Source organism: Lissotriton vulgaris, chromosome 4_1, assembly GCF_964263255.1.
Source record: "Lissotriton vulgaris chromosome 4_1, aLisVul1.2, whole genome shotgun sequence".
Lineage (NCBI taxonomy): Eukaryota > Metazoa > Chordata > Amphibia > Caudata > Salamandridae > Lissotriton > Lissotriton vulgaris.
Genome location: NC_141691.1, coordinates 650,053,365 through 650,076,945, shown reverse-complemented (window position 1 = coordinate 650,076,945; position 23,581 = coordinate 650,053,365). Strand labels below are relative to the sequence as shown.

Here is a 23,581-nt window from a genome sequence, read left to right as displayed (position 1 = left end):
CATTCTTACATAACTTAAGTGAATAAGGATCAAGAGTAGGTCCTGTATGCCTACTGTAGAGGAATATTGTATTCACCCTTCCTGACAGAGGAGTGGAAGTTGGCATAATCTTGTAAAACGTCTCCATCAGAGCAGGGCATGAAAACAGTTTTCTGATGAATGGCAGCCAAAACTGTATATACTTTCTTAAAGAATGTAACTTACAGACAATCCTAGATGGTTTTATCAGTGTTTTGACTCCAATGGAAGAAGAAAGATTGAATACTGGTAAAGATGGTTATACACTAGTACAGTTTTATTATAATGGGATCTTGAGTCTTGACTTCTGAAAGATTTAGATTTCAAACAACTACAGTGTTCTTCCTGGATTAAATAGTCCTTAGCCCAATAGTTTGACCTGAAAGTCCAAACCTGGCAATATTCTCAGATTAAGGGGTCGATTCCGATTTGGGAAAAAAACTGTCCGTACGATTTGTATCCGGAGCCCTCTCCATACGAATCATACCCATCCGTCCGAGTATCGTAGTACGATCCGTATTCCGTGAATCCATCCGAATCGTCGCGATCCGTATGTATTGCAAGGCTGAAACCGTGAACCGTACGACTCGTACACATGCCGTACGACCCGACGAGTACGATCCGGACCGGGGTATGAGGACGCCATTTGTACAGTCCACGTCAGGTAAGGGCAAGTCGTACTGAAAAGCACACAAACACATACACACCGTACGGTCCGTATACCCAATGACCGCAGGGGTACGCACCGTACCCCTGCGATCATGGGGTGTACGGACCGTACCCCATGTACAATGGGTGTACGCACCATACCCCATGTTAGATGGGTGTACGCACCATACACCCATCATACAAGGGGTACGGTGCGTACACCCTTCGTACATGGGGTACGGTTCGTACACCCCATGATCGCAGGGGTCAGGTGCGTGCCGCTGCGATCATGGGGGATTCGGGCCGTACCCAGGGGGGCCGTTCCGTACCTGTTTCGGTGCAAACTCTGCTTTTACGGATGTTTTCAGCTCCTGTAGAAAAAGGGTCGTATGGTGCGTACCCGACACGTATCGTACTTGCTGGGTCATAAAAACCAGCCCTGAACCGTACAGATGTCGCGTACAGCGGGTTCTGAGGTAGATTCGGACGGGGATTTGATTAGTACGGTCTCTGTACGACTCGTACGGAGTACGGCTCCTAGTACGAATCGTACAGAGTACGTACGGGGGACGTTGCAGGGTACGATTCATGCGGGAAAAACGTTCCGATCGGCTATTCGGAGCGGTTTTTCCCTAATCGAAATCTGCCCCTAAGTGTCCTAGGATAAATATGGGAAAAAGGTCTCAAAACAGATTCCACTGGTTTCTTCACCTACTCTTCCCATGCACATACTTTATAAACTGTTTTTAACTAAATAAGACATATAAATGTAGGAGTTTGGTATGTAGCCATAACAGGGACAGCTCCTCCATTGAACCGGAGGAGCGTCACCCCTCTTGAATGCCCCCAAGATGAAGAATAAAATGGCAATTCATTACCATTTTATTTTTCATCCGCCCGTCCCAAACAGAGCGCCAGGATGGCGTGGGTCCAGCTGACTGACAGCAGAAGGGAGGAGGTTGGGCTGTCTATGCACTGTTTGAAGTGTGCATGTTTCGTTGGCCGGCTGTCTTGCGACCGCCAGCCACTCATGCGCACTTTAAACATCTCTAACCCAGCTGTCTTAAGACAGATGGGTTAGATCAAGTGCAGGCCTCCAGAGCACTGTGGAGCTCCGTGTGAGGCTGCTCCGTCCAATCAGGGCACTGCTCACATGCTTAATGTTAGCAGCGCCATGACTGGTCCAGGGAGTTTCCCTATGGCCAGACTGCGGTTGCGACAAGGACGTCCGGAGCAAAGAGGTCCTGTAGAGTTTGGTAAGTGTTTATTTTATCTCTTTCAGGTACCTCTTGTTTACTCAAAAAAAACAAGAGTTAACTCCTTAACCGCAGCGCAAATTCTGCCGCAGTGCGGGAATTTTTATTGAGTGTGCGGGGCCATGTCAGCCAACAGACGTGGGCAGCACTACCAAGGTAGTGCTCTTGACGGCTGTTGGCCGATGCGCGCATGCAACGGGTTAAAGTAAATGCCCTGGTCTTTTTGGAACAGACGGGTAGTTCATTAACAGACAAAAGCCTCTCTCAGATCTCGTTGCATATAGAATTCTTGATATAAAATACATGACTGCACCAGGGCACTCAAAACAAAGTGAATCATATGCCTTTGGAATTTTTTTTTTTAACTTCAATTGACGATGAGCGAAAACAATCCAGTTTTGAGGTAGTAACTTCAAAATATAAAAGGGGCATTACGTTTACTTCTTGACATGCATGCCGTTAGCTTTCAATCAGCCCACACCTCAAGGCATGCTAAGCAAAGCAAAGCAATTTCACAATCACTGTCTTACGTTTAAGAAAGGAGGCAAATGTGCTTTTTAATCAAAAGAGGCACTATTCAAAATGCCCCCAGGCAGTAACATTGATTACACGAGGATGATGTAAACTCATCAACCCTCTTTGATTGAAGCAATCTTCTCCTGTACCCATTTCTACCACTTGGTAGTTTTCCTCACAGAAGCACTAGGTATTGTCCATTATTTTGAAGGACTATCAATTACATTTGTAACCAATTGTTTTGATTTTCAGTTGGTTTCAAGAGTCACACCAGAATTCTTACAGGAGCTTAATCTTTGGGTTCCTATAGAATTGTTTCTTTATCCACTCGTAAATAAGGTTTATATTACAAAAGCATAGAGATGGGTTAACATTCGAGTTATTCACAATCTAAAGCCATTGAAAACTTTCGAGGTACTTCAAAAGAATTGATGACATTAGATCAAATAATGTCTGATTTGCAAAGAGGTGATTTGCTGTGGTTAAAGATAATACTGAATACCTAAGTGCGTATTTCCAAATGGCCCTCATCATGAATTATAGTAAGTTCCTCTGGTTGGTTTTGGAAGACAAAACCAGAACAAATGTCCTGTCTGAAACCTAAAGTATCCCCAAATACTCTGTACTAAAAGCACCACACAACTGGCACACTTACAGCACATTCAGAGTACCAACCTTCACCTCACCTGTTTGGAAAGGACAACTTAAAATTCTCAGGCTCCTTCCAGATGTTGCTGGTTGTGAACACTTTGCTCAACAATCAACAGAACTCCACTAATAGGCCTACATTTAATCAGATTAACTTCTAGTAGATGCAGTTACTTATAACCATGCTGGATATCTCCAACATCTTGACATTTGCACCTGGTTGGAAAGGTTTAGCTTTAGAGGGGGTGTTAGTACTTTTTGCAGGAATGTTTAGTGTTGTCTCATGATACCAAGGGATTTGCAGATAGGTCGACTAATGACGTTCTCCATTTAAGAAAAGGCATGAGGGACTCACAGGTTGAGCTTCTTTATCAGTGGGAGCAAACATCGAATTTACAATAAAAAAAACAGCATATTTTTTCCCAGCTCTAAGTTTCTTCTTCTATGCTCCAAAGGAATGTAAAGAAATATTTTACATAACCATCAACACAATGAAGGTGTACTTAGACAGCAAGAATCATGCATAGCCCCACCTACTTGGCAGCTTTCGTAGGATTGGCCAAAACAATTGCAAAAGCATTTTAATGTATGTAACATTGAGATAATCGTAAAAGCAACTTATATCAAATAATATCATGTTTTATAATGGATCGCCAGCACTTACTGGCTCATACATTTGACTTCTTTGTTAATTGAGACAACTCCAAATGCAATTTTCATTTCTTTGGGATGGAAAAGAGTGAAGGGTCTTCTGGTGGACTTTGGATGAAAACTCAGCATACTTGTCCATCCATACCAATAATTCATGGCCTTTCATGAATTTGAAAGAGAAGAGGAGACATTTCCTAGCATAGTCCCTTGGAACTTCTTCATAGAAAATATGCTTCTGCAAGTTACAAAATACCTGTAGGACATGCTTAATTGCTATTCTATATAGCCATGTAAACTCTGACAGCTCTTCCAAATGAGTAAGCAATGCAAAGTATGTCATAAAGAATGGTAAAGGAGCAAGATTTGCTGACAGAACCATGCAAAATAGGTTTCCTGATTATTTGGGTATACTTAAATATATCCCCGCTTTCACAAGTTCTTCATGGCCATTCCTGCAATCAGGTCACATGCTCTCAGATACCATGTGTAGGAATGTGTTGTAGCTGGAGGATATGGCTTTCATACAACAGTCTGGAGCTACTCAGATAGGAGATAAGTTATTTATTTCATGTTAGGCCCTCAAATCACAGCTGCATGCTTGATAGGTCCTATGAGAGCTCAATTCTCTGCACCGCTATAATCCCCCTGCCCGGCTTTCCCCAGCACGCAGGCCTGAACATTCCATGCATCATCACATCCTCACAACTTCTCCCAAAGGTCACTACATTATCGCCTTTCATTACCCACTGGCCAAATTAGACATCCCACATCACTACAGACTGCAAGCCCAGCAGTACATTGACTTTTTACCGTACCCAAAAAAAGATTATTCCATTGTAAGAAATCAAATATGTATGGCATGTTTTGTATTAAAAGCTTCAACTTTGTTTAGATGCCTTCTCTCTGCTCATGCATTATTCTGCATGTATGTCAGCTGCCCGAGATGATTTTGTGGCCTATGACATATCTTAGGTGCTGGTGTCATTTTTGTGCCTGTATTTGTCACGAGGTTGATATGCTTCTTATTAAGCTCCTTTTACGTTACAGTGAGATCTTCGCATGTACCTTAAATGTGCATTTGAAGGAATTAGACAGTACTACAAATTTAAATGTGCTGTTTTGCCTTTGTGAAACCAAATACAATATTTAATGTAAAACATGTACAGTAAAACATATGCAGCGATTGCTATATAGCTTTACCCTACCTTATTTTCATATGAACTAGAAGGATCTTAGGAGACGTATCATAGTTATATAATGTTTACCAGTTTTATGTTTTAAACAAAGCTTATGGACAAGGAATGTTATAGGGACATTGAAAAGATCAAGACGATTGGAAGCACGTACATGGCAGCTGTAGGACTTGTACCAACGACTGGGACTAAGGTAAGCCTCACTATACCTTTCACAACTTCTCTGTACGACATACGTTAAGTTGTTAGCATTGCACAGTTTAACAGATATCAGTGTAACTTTTCATGTGCTATTTAGACAATGATGGCAATTCAGGTTAAGAGGAATTTATGTTTATAAAAGTGGGATATATATGCGTTTGTAAAAATAATATTTGGAAAGAAAAACCACAAGGAATTTTTAGGCATTGTGCCTGAATTATTATGAAATATTAATTAATCCACAACAGTTTTACACTTGGAATGGACCACAGCATTAAACTATTCATGCAGGGTGCCAAAACAGCGAAACAAAATCCAAAACATGTCAAGGTTCCAACTCAAAAAATATGTCACTCAACAATGTAAGCACAATTGTCCTGACCTAGGAATAACCTTGACAAAAGAAGTCCAAACACATGGATTGATTCACAAAGGTAAGTTTGCATGTTTGGATCTATTCACATGTAGATCTACTGCTACTACTGAGCTTAAAACTCCATGTTTTTGATATTCATCACTGCCGAGTGGAGTTTCAGGGTGATTCGTCAATCGGGGGCCGAGAAAAAAGTGGTGTCCCAAAACGTGTTTTCCCCGTGTTAATTTCCATAGGGACCTTTAAACACGGCTACAGCCCGAACGGCTGAATGGAATTACACCAAACTTGGCAAAATGGTAGGGCCTGGTATGCAGATGTGCCTTTGCTATATTTGGTGAAAATCCCTCCAGTAGTTCTTGAGAAAATTGAATTTGACATTTTTCAAATGGCATTTTCTATGGGACCTTTAGACACGGCTACAGCCCGAACGGCTGAACGGAATTACACCAAACTTGTCAAAATGGTAGGGACAGGTATGCAGTAGTGCCTTTTCTATATTTGGTGAAAATCCCTCTAGTAGTTGTTGAGAAAATTGAATTTGAGCAAAATATATATCTATATGCGCTCACCGTATGCGCACTGTACGCGTACGGTACGCGAACCATACGCGTACGTGCGCGTACTCTTACATTTGCGAGCGAGTTTCTGATTGGCTGGCAGTCGACTGTCAACATTCCAAACTGTCCAAACCAGGAAGTGTTGGCCACCATCTTGTTTTTCAGGAGAACTGAGGCACAAGAGAGCCCAAACAAGAGTGGAAAACACGAAAAGGGGGCAGGGTAGAGACCCCCCAACCCTCTAGCCCAGGGGTCTCCAAACCGGTCCTGGAGGGCCGGATCCATGCCAGATTTTTAAAATTACTACATGTATCTCAATGGGGATATTCAAAAAATCTGGCATGGATCCGGCCCTCCAGGACGGGTTTGGAGACCCCTACTCTAGCCCTTCTCAGGGGGTCCCAGAAGGGACCCCCTGAGAAGGGCTATGGGGTCAGGAGGTCTCTACCCTGCCCCCTTTTTGCGTTTTCCACTCTTGTTTTGTGCTCTCTTGTGCCTCACTTCTCCTGAGAAACAAGATGGCTGCTCAGGTGGTCCCAGAAGGATAATAACATATATAAACGTTATCCGCTAATAGAATTAGGATTTTCAAAACTTTTGAAATTCATTGAAAAAAAATATAGGTTTCACGCCTGATATAGTTAGGAATTAGCATTTAAAAAACCTTGCAAATACACTGAAAAAACCATAGGTTTCAGGCCTTATATAGTTAGGAATTAGCATTTAAAAAACCTTGCAAATTCACTTAAACAACCATAGGTTTCAGGCCTTATAGAGTATTATATAAGCATGGGTGAAATTTGCGAATTCGCGTTCCGCGAATTCGCGGATTTCCCAGCAAAATCGCAAAAAAAATCAGCGAATTCGTGAATTTTCCCACGAAATCGCGGATTTTTTTGCAATTTGCCCTGGAGTACTTTCTACTGGCTAATCCAGTAAGTGCTCCCTCATTGGGAAAATGTATAGTGCTTTTACTACACTGCAGCTGCGTAAAGGGCCAGAAGATGTGTCTCCAGTGACCATGTGTGCCTGTAACACAGGCACAGGCACACATGGTCACTGGAGACACATCTTCTGGCCCTTTACGCAGCTACAGTGTAGTAAAAGCACTATGGGGCAGATGTACAAGCCGCTTGCGCCTCTTTTGCACCACAGTTGCGTCACTTTTGTGACGCAGTGGCAGCACAAAAGATGCGCCATGGTGTTGGGTATTAACAACGTGACGCATCTGAGAGATGCGTCATGTTGTAAAGCCATGAGCCATCAGGAGGCGTTCCGGCGCAGGGGATGGCGTTCCTGCGCAGGAACGCCTCCTAAAAGTGGCAGAGTGAAATCTACAAGATTTCACTCAGTCACTTTTAGGCCAATGCTGCGTCAAAACCCTGCGCCTGCTTCAAGCAGGCGCAAGGCTTGGCGCAGCATTGGGGAGATAGGGCCCCCAGAGCATTGCTGGAGCTGCGTCGCGCTTGCGACGCAGCTCCAGCAATGCGCTGCTTTTATGGCACAGATGTGTGACGCATCTGTGCCGTTTTTGCCACATGGTGCCCCGCATTGTAAATGCAGCGCACCATGGGTGGCGGAGCTGCGGCGCACATTAACTGGAGCATCCCTGGGGATACGCCAGTTATTGTAAATCTGCCCCTATACATTTAGCCAACGAGGGAGCACTTACTGATTAGACAGTAGAAAGTACTCCAGTTGAGTAGAGGTATTACACAAAAAGGTGGCATCTTCGTGGACAAACACGCAGGGCGGGATTCATTCTGCCCCCTGTTAGACACGTTTTTTGTGCCCTTCTGTCCTCTGTTAGACTCGTTTTTCCCTTCTTTTTCTGCCCATCTGCTCTCTGTTAGACTCGTTTTTCCCTTCTTTTTCTGCCCTTCTGCCCCTGTTAGACTCGTTTTTTGTGCCCTTCTGCCCTCTTTTAGACTCGCTTTTGTGCCTTTCTGCCCCCTGTTAGACTCGTTTTTTGTGCCCTTCTGTCCTCTATTAGACTTGTTTTTCCCTTGTTTTTCTGCCTTTCTGTCCTCTGTTACACTGGTTTTTTGTGCCCTTCTGCCCTCTGTTAGACTTGTTTTTCTCTTGTTTTTCTGCCCTTCTGCCCTTTGTTAGACTTCTTTTTGTGCCTTTCTGCCCTCTGCATCACCACATCATCACTCAGCGCTACCCCAGCATCACTCAGCACCACCACATTATTACTCAGCACCACCACATTATCACTCAGCACCAACACAGCACCACTCAGCACCATCACAGCATCACTCAGCACCTCCACAGCATCACTCAGTGCCACCACAGCATCACTCAGCACCACCACAGCATCACTCAGCACCACCACATTATCACTCAGCACCACCACAGCACCACTCAACACCACCACAGCACCACTCAGCATCACCACAGCACCACTCAGCACCACCACAACACCACTCAGCACCACCCCAGCATCAATCTGCGCAACCATTCAACAACAACTGGTTCAAATATGTTCTCTCAATGTTTCAAGCTTTAATACAAATGTCACAAAAAGATGTTAATATTTCACTTCTGTTCTTGGATTTTCGTCACAATAAAATACACTGAACATAATCTTCACAAAAGTTATTTACAAAAGTTGAAGCTATTGCCATTATAAATTAAAATCACTTTTATTTAAGTATTAATTATTTAAAAAAAATAAAAGCCATTGTAATTTGTAATATCAATACAGCTAAGTCACGTAAATACAAAACATGTTGCATTACAAATGCTATAGGTTTCACATTTGCGAAAGTTAGAACTATTGGCATTGTAAATGACAAAGCTATTAATTTAGCTATTTTTAAAACCAACACATTAATAAAAAAAAATTGTCATTTACAAGACCAATAGCTCAAACTTTCCTAATGCGAGACCTGCTTCCTGTTGAGGTTTAATTTTCGTGACAGGCGCCTCATTGCCTACTTGTAACTATTCTCTGACCCTGCTTCAAGGGTCAGAGCAGGGTCTGAGAATAGTTGCAAGTAGGCAACGAGGCGCCAGGAAGCACTTACAGGCTTACAGCAGCAGGGGCCCAAGTTGAAGTTCATTTCTTTGTAACCCTTTTGTAAAAGATTTCCAAAAATTTGCTTCAACTTTTGCACCTGCCGCTGTAACCCTGTAAGTGCTTGGCTGAAAATTCGTCCCCGCTGATTCGCGGATTTTACTGCGATTTTGCGAGATTCGCGGATCGCAAAATAAGTCTCGCTGTTGTATCCTCTTTTTTAGGCACACTTTCTCTAGTGGTAGTCACTATCTCAGTGTTCTGGGCCAGAGGGGATTCCCTAGTATTTAAAACCATCCTTTTCAAAGCATTTTTCAGATCATTCTCTTTGTATCCATGAACCAAAAACCTTTGGAATGACTCATCCAAACACAATTCCAAATCCCTTCCATTGCTGCATATTCTTTGAATTCTTAAAAATACCCCATAAGGGATACTTTTTATAAGATGGCGGGGATGGGAACTTGAAGCGTGCAGAATCGAATTACCAGCAGTTGTTTTTTTATGTAATTTAGTTTGGATGGTATTATCAAAGATATAGACTTCAACATCCAGAAATAAATCTATTCTCTTATTGCTAATGGTAGCTATGAATTCTAAATTGAGCATGTTGTTATTGATGCTAGTCACAAATTGTTCCGCAGTCTCTCTAGACCGGTGCCAAATAAAAAAAAAACGTCATCTATGAACCGCCACAAATGAATGATCCCTGTGTCTTGGTTTCCATTGCAGCATAGGGCGTGACCCAGGACATGCTCCTCCCACCAGCCTAGCCTACGTGTAAACATCCAGAAATAATTCTATTCTCTCATTGCTAATGGTAGCTATGAATTCTAAATTGAGCATGTTGTTATTGGTCCTAGTCACAAATTGTTCCGCAGTCTCTCTAGACCCGTGCCAAATTAAAAACACGTTGTCTATGAACCGCCACAAATGAATGATCCCTGTGTCTTGGTTTCCATTGCAGCATAGGGCGTGACCCAGGACATGCTCCTCCCACCAGCCTAGCCTACGTGTAAACACGCATAACTGGGGGAGAAGCATGCGCCCATGGCCACGCACCTTAACTGCTAGTAAACCTCATTGTTAAAAAGAAAAAAATTGTTACAAAGGCACAGTTCAGTAATTTTGACTAGCGTCTTACTATGCTAGTGGAATTGTATGTCTCTGCGTGACAGAAAATATTGAATAGTGTGCAACCCATCATGATGGTTGATCGAGGTGTATAGAGAACAGATATCGATCACTATAAAGTGATATTCTGAATTCCAAACAGCCTCCTTGATTATAGTTAGAAAGTGCCCGGTGTCTCTAATGTAACAGGGAAGGTCTTCCATATAGCTATGCAGAAAGAAATCACCATACTTCGAGATGGAGTCAAGTAATCCATTTTGGGCAGAGATAATGGGACACCCTGATATGGGAGACACACCATTATGAACTTTAGGTAATAAATAAAGTACAGGGGTAATGGGATGGTCATTCTTCAAATAGAGGAACTCATTTTTGCTAATAAGACCCTCCCTTTTCCACTGAGCCAAATGTTTGTGTACTAAATCTTTGACTATTCAATTAATTAAAGGATGCCTTCCTATAACAGAGAGGATCATTTAGCTGTCTTTCTGCTTCCTTAACATACATCTCACAAGGCCATAAAACAATATTGCCCCCTTTATCTGCTTTGTTCACAATAAAGTTGCTATGGTTGTTGATTTTGCGCACGAGAGCAGAATAACAGAACTCAGCATAACTTCTCTGCTTTTGTTTATGTACAACTTGCTTACCCATCGCGCGTTGCTGCAATCTCAGAAGAAAGAAATTTAAGGAAACTTGTTATGATAACATTCAATTTACATTGTGTTATTTTTATTGAAACTTATTCATTTTACTATGGAAAACATTTTAAAGTGTTGTTTTAATTCTGTTTATTTATTTGAGTGCTTGTGGATACATGGTATTTTTTGTTTTTCCGTCTGTTGCGTACACGAATAAATCAGAAGGTTATCCGACGCGTGAGCTGGCCACATACAGTAGTCCATGTGAGAAGCACGGATTCTCCAAATCTAGTCCACACACTTGCAGCGATTGTCCTTGTGCTTTGTTGATGGTCATTGCAAAAGCGAGTCGCACCGGAAACTGCAAACGTTCAGTATTAGAAAGATTATGTGGGCCCTGGGGGGCCGGGGGGCTGATATCTAACATTTATTTATTTATTTATTTATTTATTGCCAGAAACCTTTGCGGGAGTGTACTCAACAACTTCCCAAAATTTCATGCTGATCAGATGAATGGTGTAGTAATGCATAAAGGACAAACACACAGACATATCTTCGTTTTTATACAGATAGATAGACCTGTTTAGCCCTTTCAAATCTTCAATCATGCGATCATTGAAAACATCAATCGCGTCTCTGGGCATCATGGGAACAAAAGTGGAATGGGGGCAGAAAGGAGTGACCTCTGTGTTATTACTAGCTACACCAATAGATATCAACACTTCTTGGCCGGCAGCCGGGGTTTCCTCACCTGAAAAATTATGGAATGCACAGTTTTCAAAATAGGCACGTCAGATATAAAAAAAATCTTACTGGGTTGAGAATCAGCAATCAAAGCCCTGGCAGAGTTATTAAATTTCTTCAGTTTGTGAAATTTCATTAGTTTAATTTACGTATAAATTTAAATACGTCAATACAAGACTGAACGTACTTAAAATAATTTTTAGGACAGAATGTTAAACCTAAAGCTAAAAGTTGTGTCTCTGCTACATCCAATTTAAGATCCGTAAGATTAATCACAGTATTGCCATTTGCAATTGTGGTGGCAGAATTCAGTTCATTTGAGGGGCTCCCCTTCCTCTCTTCTTTTTCATGAAGCCGCATCTGTTTCCTCCTCTCCCTGCGGCATTTGTTGCTCTGGCGCCATCTTTCATCTGGGGAGGACCCCTCGGCCTTAGTGTCTGCCGTCTGTCCTCTATCATACACCCCAACTCTTCTAATGGGGTAAAGCTGCTTGTTGTTATTGAAGGGCCTGCCATTATAGATGCATCACCAGAATCTTCACTGCTATTAGCCAAACTCAAATCAGTATCAGATGTTTCCGAGTTTGCTGTACATGTACAACTGGAGTTTTAGGTGGCAATGCCTGCCTCTTAACATTTTCAAACTTTTTAGGAAAAGTAAAAATGCTTCCATGTTGATAGTCATCTTTATCATGCGCAAACTTGTAAACCTTGCGTATTTTGATAGTATTTTCATGCTTCTCAAAGCGTTTTTTTATTTCCTCTCGTGTTTTGGAAATCACATCCTGTTGTTCCATGGTGCTGAGTTCAGCATTCAATTAATCTATTTGGTGAACAATGTCCCGCCTATCAATTTCTGCATATTTTATTAAGATGCAGACCATGTTCGCAATTATTGGCTGCCCATTCTTTCAGCATAAGGGGGTTGGGGTTCTCAAAAGATGGTGCAATAAGAACCCTTAACCCCCTAGGGACTCTGCCGGCTTCCTTGTATTTTTCTAAGGACTTCTTCTCCCACCATTTAGTGAGTTCTGTTTTAAGTAGTTTTCCCAATTTCTTCAGCTTAGTTTTGACATCGCTTTTATCGCCCGCACTAGCAGTCCCTTTGATGTTATCTACAGTGTCTGGCAGATTTAAAAACAGAGCATCTGCTACAAGCTCACAATCCCTGAGCACATCCGTTGCCATTGCCATTACAGCAGTAATTTAGGAAGATAAAGTCTGCACAATAATAGAACCCAGCAAATGTAGCACAACCAGGTCCTATAGTCTTTTATTCACAACAAATCTCTTCACCCGCCGATCACCAATTAGGAGGCAGCGGCACCCACGACTCACCTCAGTCACAGCTACGAAGAAACTGGGCATCCTCCGACTCCACACTGACTTCCAGCTCCGACTTAACGCTCCGCCTAAGGCAACCGCCGCCTAATCCTTTCCTTTCCTGGCCGGGGGGGGCTGGCGAAGGAAACTCCTTCCGGGTAAACAAGAGTATCGCAGTGCGATACAGACTGCATTCACCAGCCAATTACGAAGAGAGGGTCCATATAGGCGGAACAGTCATACCCCCAAAATTGAATGAAACACAGGAATCCTGACGCGATGGAGATCACTGTAAAACAGGTCCAGACCACATGATGATGTGAAAGTGAAAAGTGCTTTATTCCTCCTTAAGTCGCAGCATGACTCGTTTCGACCGGGGAACCCGGTCTTGATCACATGACATGGCCAATGGACAGCAAGTTTAAATGCAAAAACTGTTTACACTAGCTCCTCCCATCAATCATGATAACAGTGAAGAAATACTCTCGAAAGATAGCAGAGGTGACCAATAAAGTTAATAAAGTTTAGATCCAAGGCACGGGTAAAATGTAATCGGTGACATTATATATGTGTATAATGTTTACATTAACATTAAGGGGCCCATTATGATAACGGGCGGATCGCCCCGCCTGTATGGCGGTGGTGATCCGCCCACTGAAAACAACCGCCTGCTCCCTAATTCCCCCCGCCACATTACCATGGCAGGGGGGACCCCAGAAGACGCAAAGACCAACTGCCAGTTTTCCGCCCGGTCGCAGAGTTGACCGGGCAGAAAAGCAGCTAACATGGTGGCAGTGTCTGGGAGCCACCGCCATCCATATTAGCATGTGTGCGGGGATGTTCCTTTCCGTAGCGGCAATGTTGCCACTTAAAGGCAGATAGTTTCTGCCATTGGGGGCTCGTTGCGGGCCCCCAAGGACTCTGGGGAGTGGGGGTTGCACATGGGGAGGTACCTTTGGTACCCCCAGCAGTTCAATGCACAACCCAGCAGGCACCGTGCTGTGCGTGCTATGTTGTGCATGGAAGTGCACAACATGCCTTCCTGGCATTTTAACTAAACAACCAGAAAGCCAGTACTGAAATCTCTCTTTACCTGAGATTACCTGCGCGCAAAGAATTAAACTGAGTGCGGACAGTCACGTAGTTCACAGATTAAATCTATTTTATTTATAAATCAATTATTTGAAAAGAATCAGTTGGTTCAAAGTTTACCAAAGGTTAAACACAATTGCAAACACAAACAATACAGGCACAACTATTCATAAAAATGGCATATTCTTAAAATAGATATTACTAGCACAAAATTATTTTTATAATTTCGACCGAAACTAGTTTGAATTTGGTGGTCTTATGGTGTGCAGCCGGTCCTCTGTATTGTAATCCGTAAGACACATGGATTGTGTCTTACGGATTACAATGCAGAGGACCGGCTGCGGCTTGAATTGAAGGCCCGCATCTCATTCGAATTGAGGATCGCCGTACCTGAACCTTGTCTCACAGAGAACTGACAATCAATTCATACAAATAATTTACTTCGGTCCCAAGCGTAGTGCATTTGGCCACGCCGGGTTGCTATTCAGAGCATGAGTTCTCACACCAGCTATGAGATCCTGATGAGAACCCTTTAAACCATTAAGGGTTCGAAACGCGTAGACCATTCTACCACACCATAAGACCACCAATTTCAAACTAGTTTCGGTCGAAATTATAAAAATAGGCTGATTTGTTTTCCCAGAACAGTTGTCTATGGTGTTATATTTTTCACCCATTTGTACTCCAAGAATTCATTTGTGACATTATAATTGTATATATAGTTGTGAGTGTGTGCTGTGCATGAGAGAATGAATGTGAATTGTTGATCAACTTGGTATGTTAGGACGTGTTTTCATGAATTCTTTCACAAACTTTTGTGCTAGTAATGTCTATTTTAAGAATATGTCATTTTTATGAATAGTTGTCCCTGTATTGTTTGTGTTTGCAATTGTGTTTGACATTTGGTAAACTTTGAACCAACTGATTCTTTTCAAAAAATTGATTTATAAATAAAATAGATTTAATCTGTGAACTACGTCACTGTCCCGCACTCAGATTAATTCTTTGCGCGCAGGTAATCTCAGGTAAAGAGAGATTTCAGTACTGGCTTTCTGGTTGTTTAGTTACATTCAAGAGGCTTGGCCTTACTGTGGGAAGCCCACACCCAGTGTTGTGTTTTCCTGGCATTGTGGCGGGCGGTGGTGAGTGCACCGCCCGCCACAATGTCAGGAATGCTGAATGCGCCCACCACTGTGGCAGGCGCATCCTAATGTCCCCAACGGGACCCCCGCCCATATGGCGGGCAGTCCCTTTTTGCGTCTGGATGGCGGGCAGACAAAGTCCTCCCGCCATCCTAATGTGCCCCTAAGTGTAGATCTTGAAAATATTTGCTCCATTACAAAGGTAGCTAAACCCATTTGCTATGGTTTTACATTAAATATAGACTATGCTGTATTCAATTACACCCAATAGATTATTTTCTATGTTTAAGTCCATGACCTCTGCATCACATAATGTGTAGAACGAGGATGATCATGTGCTTTTACCATCCGCGTCATCAGAGGCAAACAAGTGGCAAAGAACAGCTAACATACTACTCCTGCTCTTTTGACCTAGACAGAGGAAAACAGCTGACAAACAAAAAAAAATCAATAATCTAAAAAAATCAATGGTGGTCATGTGCAAATGATATTCACTCTGGTAGCTTCAGCAGTGACATTGCATTTTAGGCAAAGAACTGTATCTTTCCAGAATAACATTTCCTCTTATTTAGTGTATGTGTTTGATATGATTTTAGACAAAGGGCGTTAATTAGATCTTGGCGGACGGATTACTCCACCATAACTGAGGTGGTGATCCCTTCAGCCGAAATGTAAATTCCATTTTATCCTATTTATATTTTGATGAATGGGATATCAGTAACCGTTGTGGCAGAGTAACCTGTCCGCCAAGATTTAAATAAGGCCCCAAGTGTCTGAATGTATTGTTGATTCATTCACTATTATGTTTAACATGTTTATTACATTTAAAGTAAATGTTCTACAAGTGCATTGAAATAATTGCACAGCCATGCCCCTTGAAAGGATTATGGCTGCGGTGAACATTGTTTGCATTACTGATTCCGTAGGTAATTCAACCGCTTTAGTCTGGCTCTCAGCCTTTCTACAGGTGAACAGATAGATTCAATGCTGTGAATTAGGAAAAAGGCATTTATGTCCATAGACCACTTTTTGGTGCACTTAGGTTAAACTGAGAATCGGACTCCACAAGTTTAGCATATTTCCAATTCCAAGTATCCATCACTTTATTAACACTTCAGGTATAGACTTCAAAAGTGTAGTGAGCCATGTTGTACATTAAAAGACAAATTCTACAACAGGGGGCAAGGACTTCTTTGCTGGTTTTGGGACCCATATAAACAAATTTCATATAATCGTCATATTGGTTTTTGTGTCAAGCAGCACACATTTAACATACAACTGTATCAAATGTTCTCTGAGGATTATCTTTTCTTTTATAATCCTTACGGTTTTATCACTTCCATGTGCTGCATTGTAAATGGAGGGGCTTATCAGATTTGAGCAAATGGTTTTTGTAGCAAATTTTGGTATACATTGACATCCTCACTACTATTTATTATCAGGCACATGCATCATTGTTGGCTTTTGCGATTCATTAATTGCGATTTTTAAGGAATCGCAAAACCCTATGCATGTAGAAATCACTTAAAAAATAGCGATTTCTAAACATTACTTAATTGCGACTCGCAATTTGCGAGTCACAATTAAGGAATACCTCCCCATTCATTCCTATGGGCCTAAAGGGCCATAGGAATGAATAGGAAGACATTCTCAATTTGTAAATCTCAATTAGAGAATCGCAAATTGAGAATACAATTTCACGGGTGCCAGGGGGTCAAAAGGACACCCTGTTTCCCCCTGAAATGGATCCGTGCACATATGTTGCACACACACGCATGCCCTAAGGGCATGTGTGTGCGCAACATGAAACTTTGAAAAATGCACAAAAAGGGCATTTTTCAAAGTTTTTGCAAATTACCATGAAGTTCAACTTCATGTTAATTTGCTCCCCCTAATAGCGAAATCGCCATTTTTTTTACTTTCATGCATTGCATTTAAGGAATTGCAAAATGCAATTCCTTAAATGCAAACGCAATTTTAGAACTCGCAATTAATTGCAAATTCTCAACTTGCGAGGGCCTTGAATCTTGATGTATCACAAAAGCTAATTTTGCGATCGCAAACGGCCGATTTTTGCGAATCGCACCGTTTGCGATCGCAAAAGGCTTTCATGCATTTGCCTGTATGTGTCTATATGTCATGGTAACCCATTTCATTTATTACCGATATATACACATTTTAAGGTTATGCAGAGTTTTAAAATAGTCTCATCTGAAAGAATTCAAGAAACAAGCATAAAAATGTAAATGTTTTAAGCAATACATTTGTCTTGAAATTCAATATCGACAAAGCTTAATCATTTTCAGCCTTATTCATGAAGCCGAAATCGGCTCGCAAAGGGCCAGATTCTGAGAATCTGGCCCTTTGCAAGTGCGATTTTTGCATTTGGGATTGATCATCCCAAATGCAAAAATCGCTAATTGCGATCTCGCAATTTTGCGAGGAATTACATTTAAGGAATCTCTATTTGAGATTCCTTAAATGCAATTCATCATCCAATTTTGTTTTGCGAATTCGCAATTTCTGGCCGAAATTTACCACGAGGTCAGACCTCGTGGTTAATTGCGAAAACTCAGAAAAATGCTTTTAAATGCATTTTTCTGAGTTGCATGTTACACACACACATGTCCTTTGGACATGTGTGTGTGCAACACCTGTGTAAAATTTCATTTGAGGGGTGCTTGGACACCCCTGGTACCCTTCAAATCGCTATCTTATTTGCGATTAGCTAATTGCTAATCGCAAATAAGGAATACGCCCCATTCATTCCTATGGGCCTTTTGGCCCATAGGAATGAATGGCGAGTTATTCCTTATTTGCGATTAGCAATTTGCTAATCGCAAATAAGGATTATGTAGGAATCGCATTTCTTTATGCAATTTCTACATGAATCCCGTTTTGCGAGTCCTTAATAGCGATTCGCTATTAATCGCTATTAGGGGCTCGCACAACAGGAGAATGATGAATCAGGCTGTTTCATTTTAATTATTCCCAAAGTAAAACGATTTCAAATTTATGATTTGATTCTCTTGAGTCAGTCTTTTTTTACTTTGAAAAAAAACTAAACTTTGAGGGCTTTGTTTATTCTAAAAATCTAAAACTGTCAAAAGTATATATGTGATTCACCTAAAAAAAACTTTGATTTAAACATTCTTGACTAAGTAATTCACAAAACGCTACATCATGAAAATCATGTACCTAGGTAACTTATTTAAATATTACTGATATATATTGGTAACATTTTAGAAATGTTCTGTCACTACTGAAGCAGATTTAACTGTGTATGAATCGAATCCTATTGATAAAGTAGCATGTATAACAATTGGCATTGCAATTGCTCCAATAAACAATGTATCTCAGACGTTTAGAGCTAAATGTCCTCTTTCAATTACCACTTTTTTGTATAACAGTCTCTTGTCTATTTCTATGCACAGGCAAAAAAAACAATTTATTCCCATCTGAGTACACTTGCAGATTTTTCAATAGAAATGTTTGACGTTCTTGATGAAATCAACTATCAGTCATACAACGACTTTGTTCTCAGAGTGGGTAAGTCTTTCATACGTCGCTATTCCATTCAAAGGAAAATAGTTGCTTCGAGGTGATCTAATTTCAAGTAAACATATATTGCTTTGGTTTCAATTATAGATATATTTGGAAAGAAGGTTACTGTTATTTAAAAGATAACAAGAGCAAACTGAAAAAAGAAAGGCCTATAGCTTACTCGATTGCATTTTAAAACTAGAAAGTGTAAGTCATTGTTCTTCATGGACGACCTCATATTGATAAAAGATTTTACGTTTTGTGTACCTGAGACCCGAGAACGGAAGTATTCTTTGTTTACTGTTTTATAGGTAAAAAATGTGAACATACAGCTTATCCTGCAAGACTCAATGCACTGTAAACAATTCAGTAGACTTGCGCCCACACCAGATACTTTTAGAAAGAGGTATTTGATTATAACCACTGAGGGGGAGATTTACTAAGATTTTGTGCTGTGTTTGCGTCACAAAAGTGACACAAAATGGTCACTGCGCCCATGGCGCTTTGCATTACCTCCTCGTCTGTCTTCCTCGCCACAGTAATTAACAGTGAGCATTCTGCTCCTAAAGAAACTCCAAGTAAAAAGCTAAATACTAGTCTCCCTATCCCTCCAATATGGCCCCAAGTGGCAACCACCAATCAGATAACAGGACACAAAAGACCCAACACAACCTGCTATTTTGTTTCTGCACTGCTCTGAGTGCTGTTCATGTTCCAGTTTGTCAGGTAAGTTGATGGGCGGCAGTCCTGCTTTAGCAGACTCTTGTGCCCCGTTCTAAGGTGGGGTACAGTTTCATTGTTGTACTGTTTGTTCCCCCCCTTGGTTGGCACTTTTACCATTATCCCCTGTCATGCTCGAGCTGCCTTGTGGGGTCTTTGGGTTGTTTGTGCCATTTTATTTTTACCTCTGCGTCCTGCTCTGGTGCACTCTGCGTCTTTTCCTTTTGTTTTGTGCCAGCTGGTATGTGTGCCGAGTCCTGATCTAGTGGGCTCTGCGCATTTTACTTGATTGCTGGCTACGCGCACCTCCCTGCTTAAACGGCTCAGGTGTGTTTGTTGATTCAGCCCCCTGCAATACCCGGCATTGGGTTCTTTCTGTATGAGGTGGGAGTTCTACTCCTATTCGCGCCTTTCACGCTGCCTTTCTAAATTTCACATAGTAATGTGAATTTACGTGTCCTGAACGTTTTAGGCTCTTTCTGTGTGTCCTGCATTAGTGGACTCGCCTTACCGGGTCCGGATGGGCCTTCCATTCCTTTTCCCCTCGGCTTCATTGTTTAGGGGAGTGGCTTCCTAGGGGCGTCGCTTGGGATCGGCGCTTGCATTCTTCGCCTTCTTCTAGGGGCTGTGGTGTGACGTGATTGGGAGGGGTGTGTCTCTCCTGTCCTGGGACAGTTTTCTATGGAGTTTCCATGGTGATGGGAGTCTCTTTGAATGCTCCTACATGCCGTAGTGGTGTTGCTGGTCATTCTTTGTTTGGCAGCTATGGATCCTGATGCAGTTTTGGATTCTGCATCCACTGAATGTTCTGCTGGGTCTCAGAGCTTGGTGCATTTCCTTGCGGTGCTTCAGCAGATGATTAATGCAGGATAAGGATTCGCTTCCTCCTCCAAAAAGGGCCAGATGTGAACCGGGTCCTTCCCATGGCTCTGAGGGGGTAGGAAGATGTGGACCTGAAGGGTCGTTTTGTCCAGAGGTCGGATCTGCAGGATGTTCTTCACCACATCCGTTCCAACCTCTTGTTTCCGGAGTCCGATGTGACTGTGGGGAACTCTGACATTTTTGCGCAACATCAGAGGATAGAGCCTGAATCTTTGCCTCTCCACTCATCTGTTTTAAGGGTGTTGGAGGCGGAATGGAGGGATGTGGACAAGAGAAATGTTCCCCGTTTTCTGGGAAAACGATATCCCTTGCAGGACTTTGCGGTTAAGTTTCCTGCCTCTGTTAAGGTGGATTCCTTAATGGCGGGCCTGCCGTCACAGGGGACTATTATTTCTGAGGATGCTTCGCCTGCTGATCCTGTGGATAAAAAGGTAGAGGCGGTGCTAAAGCACACTTTTTCCATAGCAAATGTTTCCATTAGGGCTGCTGCCTATTCCTCAAATACCATCCAGTCATTGCTTAAGGACTTTCAATCCTTGTCTGAATTGTTGGACCAGGACGAGGACATTTCACCTACTCTCACTTTGATGAAGCAGCAGGTTCGTCTGCTTTCCAATATTTCCTTTGTCACTTTGGGAAGCTGCTGCTTCTACTGCGGGGTCTACTGTGGCTGCTCGCCGCCAGTTGTGGCTCCGTTCCTGGAAGGCTGATTCTGCGCTGAAGGGTTTGCTCATGAAAATCCCCTTTTCGGTGGTGAAATTGTTTGGTGCACCATTGGAGGAAATGGTCAAGAAATCGGCAGAAGATCCGAAGCTCCTGGCTCCGGAGAGGGCTGGGCAGAACCGCATTTTTGGGGCTCGCAGAGCTTTTGGTCCGGCTTGTCAGGGAAAGGCTCATCAGCCCTTTTGTAGAAGGTGATTGGCCGGGGTGCTCCTTCCTTTGGCAAGTCCTGGTTCTCCGACAACCCTTTCTGTCTTCCGCCCCCTCCCCCCCAAGTAATGACTGGATTGCTCTGTCGGTCCTGTGGGGGAAGGCTGTCTCATTTTCTGGACGCGTGGAGACATACCGTGTCGGATCAATGGGTTCTTCAAGTGGTGTCGGAAGGTTTTTCCCTTGGATTCGTCCAGACTCCCCCAGACTGATTTCGGGTCACTCCTTTTCCCTCAAGGCTCTCGAAAGAAGTTGGCCCTCTTAGAAGGGGTCCGTTCTCTGGTGGCGAAGGGCGCTGTGATTCCGGTTCCGGTGGGACAGAGGGGTATGGGGTGTACTCGATTTTGTTCCTGGTGGAAAAGCACACCGGGGATCTCAGACCTGTTTAAGACCTGAAATGGTTGAACTGTTCATTCCACCCGTGAGGTTCAAGATGGTGTCCTTGCAGGTAATCCTCCCTCTGATCTGACAGGGGGATTTTTTGGCCTCCATTGACCTACAAGATGCTTTTCTACATGTTCTGGTTCATCCAAGGTCTCAACGGTTTCTCAGATTCTGTGTCGACATTTTCAATTCCAGGTATTACCCTTCGGCCTGTGTTCTCCATTTTTTTTTTTGAAGAGTAATTTTTATTGTAGTCATTCACTGCTCGAACCAACAATTCTTATCAACACAGTATTAAGTCGGGAGTCGCTTCCTAATATTTGTCACCCCTTTGTACACAGCCTGTAGGCCCACATCCCGGAGGCTGGGCGGCAACAATCCCTCAACCCGCTCATGAGTGGTTCCTGTTCATTAGGATCTACAGATCGCATCCACGTGTGCCTGACTACTTTTCGGTCCTAACCCGCCTAATCTACATAAACCCCCTCAAAACCCTCCTCCTTTACACTATGCAACCCCTAAGCCCCCCCCCCCCACCATCCGCTCCCAGGTCCTGTCCATGTATCAAACTAAGGTGTCACTTCAGCCCTTCAGTGTCGACGTGTGCCGTTCTCCCCGTTTTTGGTTTGGGTGTTATTCCTGTTCGCGCTGAGGGTCTCCACTTCCTCCTCCTCTGTCTCCATGCTGTCTCTCAGGGCCTGTACTAGCGTCTCCCAGGCCGCCGCCACCTCTAGCGCCCTTGCATCAGGGGACCTACGGGCCATCTGGTATCTATGTGTGCTATCGCAAGTCACCCATTTCAGGAGTTCAGTGTACCATCTCCTGTGGGTTGGGCCTGTCTTCGCTTTCCACTGTCTAGTTATCTCCCTTTTGGCTATTATCAATCCCATGTCGATAAATTTGCTGGAGGTTTTGTTTTTGGGGGTATGGGGGAACCAATGCAAGACACACACCGCCAAGTCATAGTCAATATTTCTGTCTGTTACTTCGTTCAGGGTCTCTCCTATAGCCTGCCAGTATTCCCCGAGGACCGGGCAAGACCACAACATATGTTCCAGTTCCTCCCCCTCCCTCGCACAACGAGGACACGCTGCTTCTTCCGCCCCAAAATACTTCTTAATTCTACCAGGGGTCGTGTACGCCCTATGCAGTACGTAATAGTGGATGATCTGGAATCTCGCGTTCCTCATGCTATTCCGGGCTCGGCGCACGAGTTGGGCCCACGTCGTGTCGGGTATTTCTTTGTTCAAGTCAATTTCCCACTTGGATTTTAACGTCGCAAGGGGCGATAGAGTTTAGCGAAGCTTTCTATTATAGAGGCACGTCACCGCCTTAACCGTCCCCGCGCCATCATGGTATATTGGTAGGACATGGGCGTCTCAGGCTCCGCTAGCCCTGTCCCCCAGTGCTTTTGAATCGCCCCCACCACGGCCGCGTGTAGGAGGTAGTCTCCTTGTGGGAGATCGAATCGTTCCCCAAGGTCCGGGAACGGGAGGAGCGTACAAGTCTCCTATAACCTGTATCCCCGCTTCTTCCCAGTGCAGTAAGCGTGACCAATCGTCCCCGTGCGGCAGTGCCGTCAGCATACCCAGTGGTATTTCCGGGGCATATGGATGCCTAATCCCTGCACGCCATTGTGTCCTGTTCCAGCACTGTTGCAACGTATGTTGCTCCATTGTCAGGTCTCGGGCAGCTATTTTCTGCTGCAAGGCGATATAGGCTAGGACATGTCGAGGCGTGCCCCTCATTCCGGTGTCCTCCGGGCCCCGGTACACTCGAGCCACCTCCTGCGTATAAAACTGCAGTTGGGCGGCGAGATAATAGAGCTCGTAGTCCGGTACTGCTAGGCCTCCCTCATCCTTAGGGCGAGAAAGTGTTGCCAGTGCCACTCTACATCTACCTGCTCCCCACAAGAATGCGGTTAGCTGAGACTTAAGTTGCCGGAAAAAAGAAGCAGGGAT

General features: G+C 43.2%; 1 protein-coding gene across 2 annotated transcripts in view; it reads left to right on the top strand.

Annotated features, from left to right (window-relative positions):
* Window positions 1-23,581, top strand: part of ADCY1 (adenylate cyclase 1) — a 1,293,742-nt gene that overhangs the window by 1,235,034 nt on the left and 35,127 nt on the right. For both annotated transcript variants that reach the window (XM_086966836.1, XM_086966835.1), the window contains 2 exons: window positions 5,025-5,123; window positions 18,596-18,710. In XM_086966836.1, coding sequence (XP_086822962.1) covers window positions 5,025-5,123; window positions 18,596-18,710 — 214 coding nt within the window. The remainder of the gene's footprint in view (window positions 1-5,024; window positions 5,124-18,595; window positions 18,711-23,581) is intronic.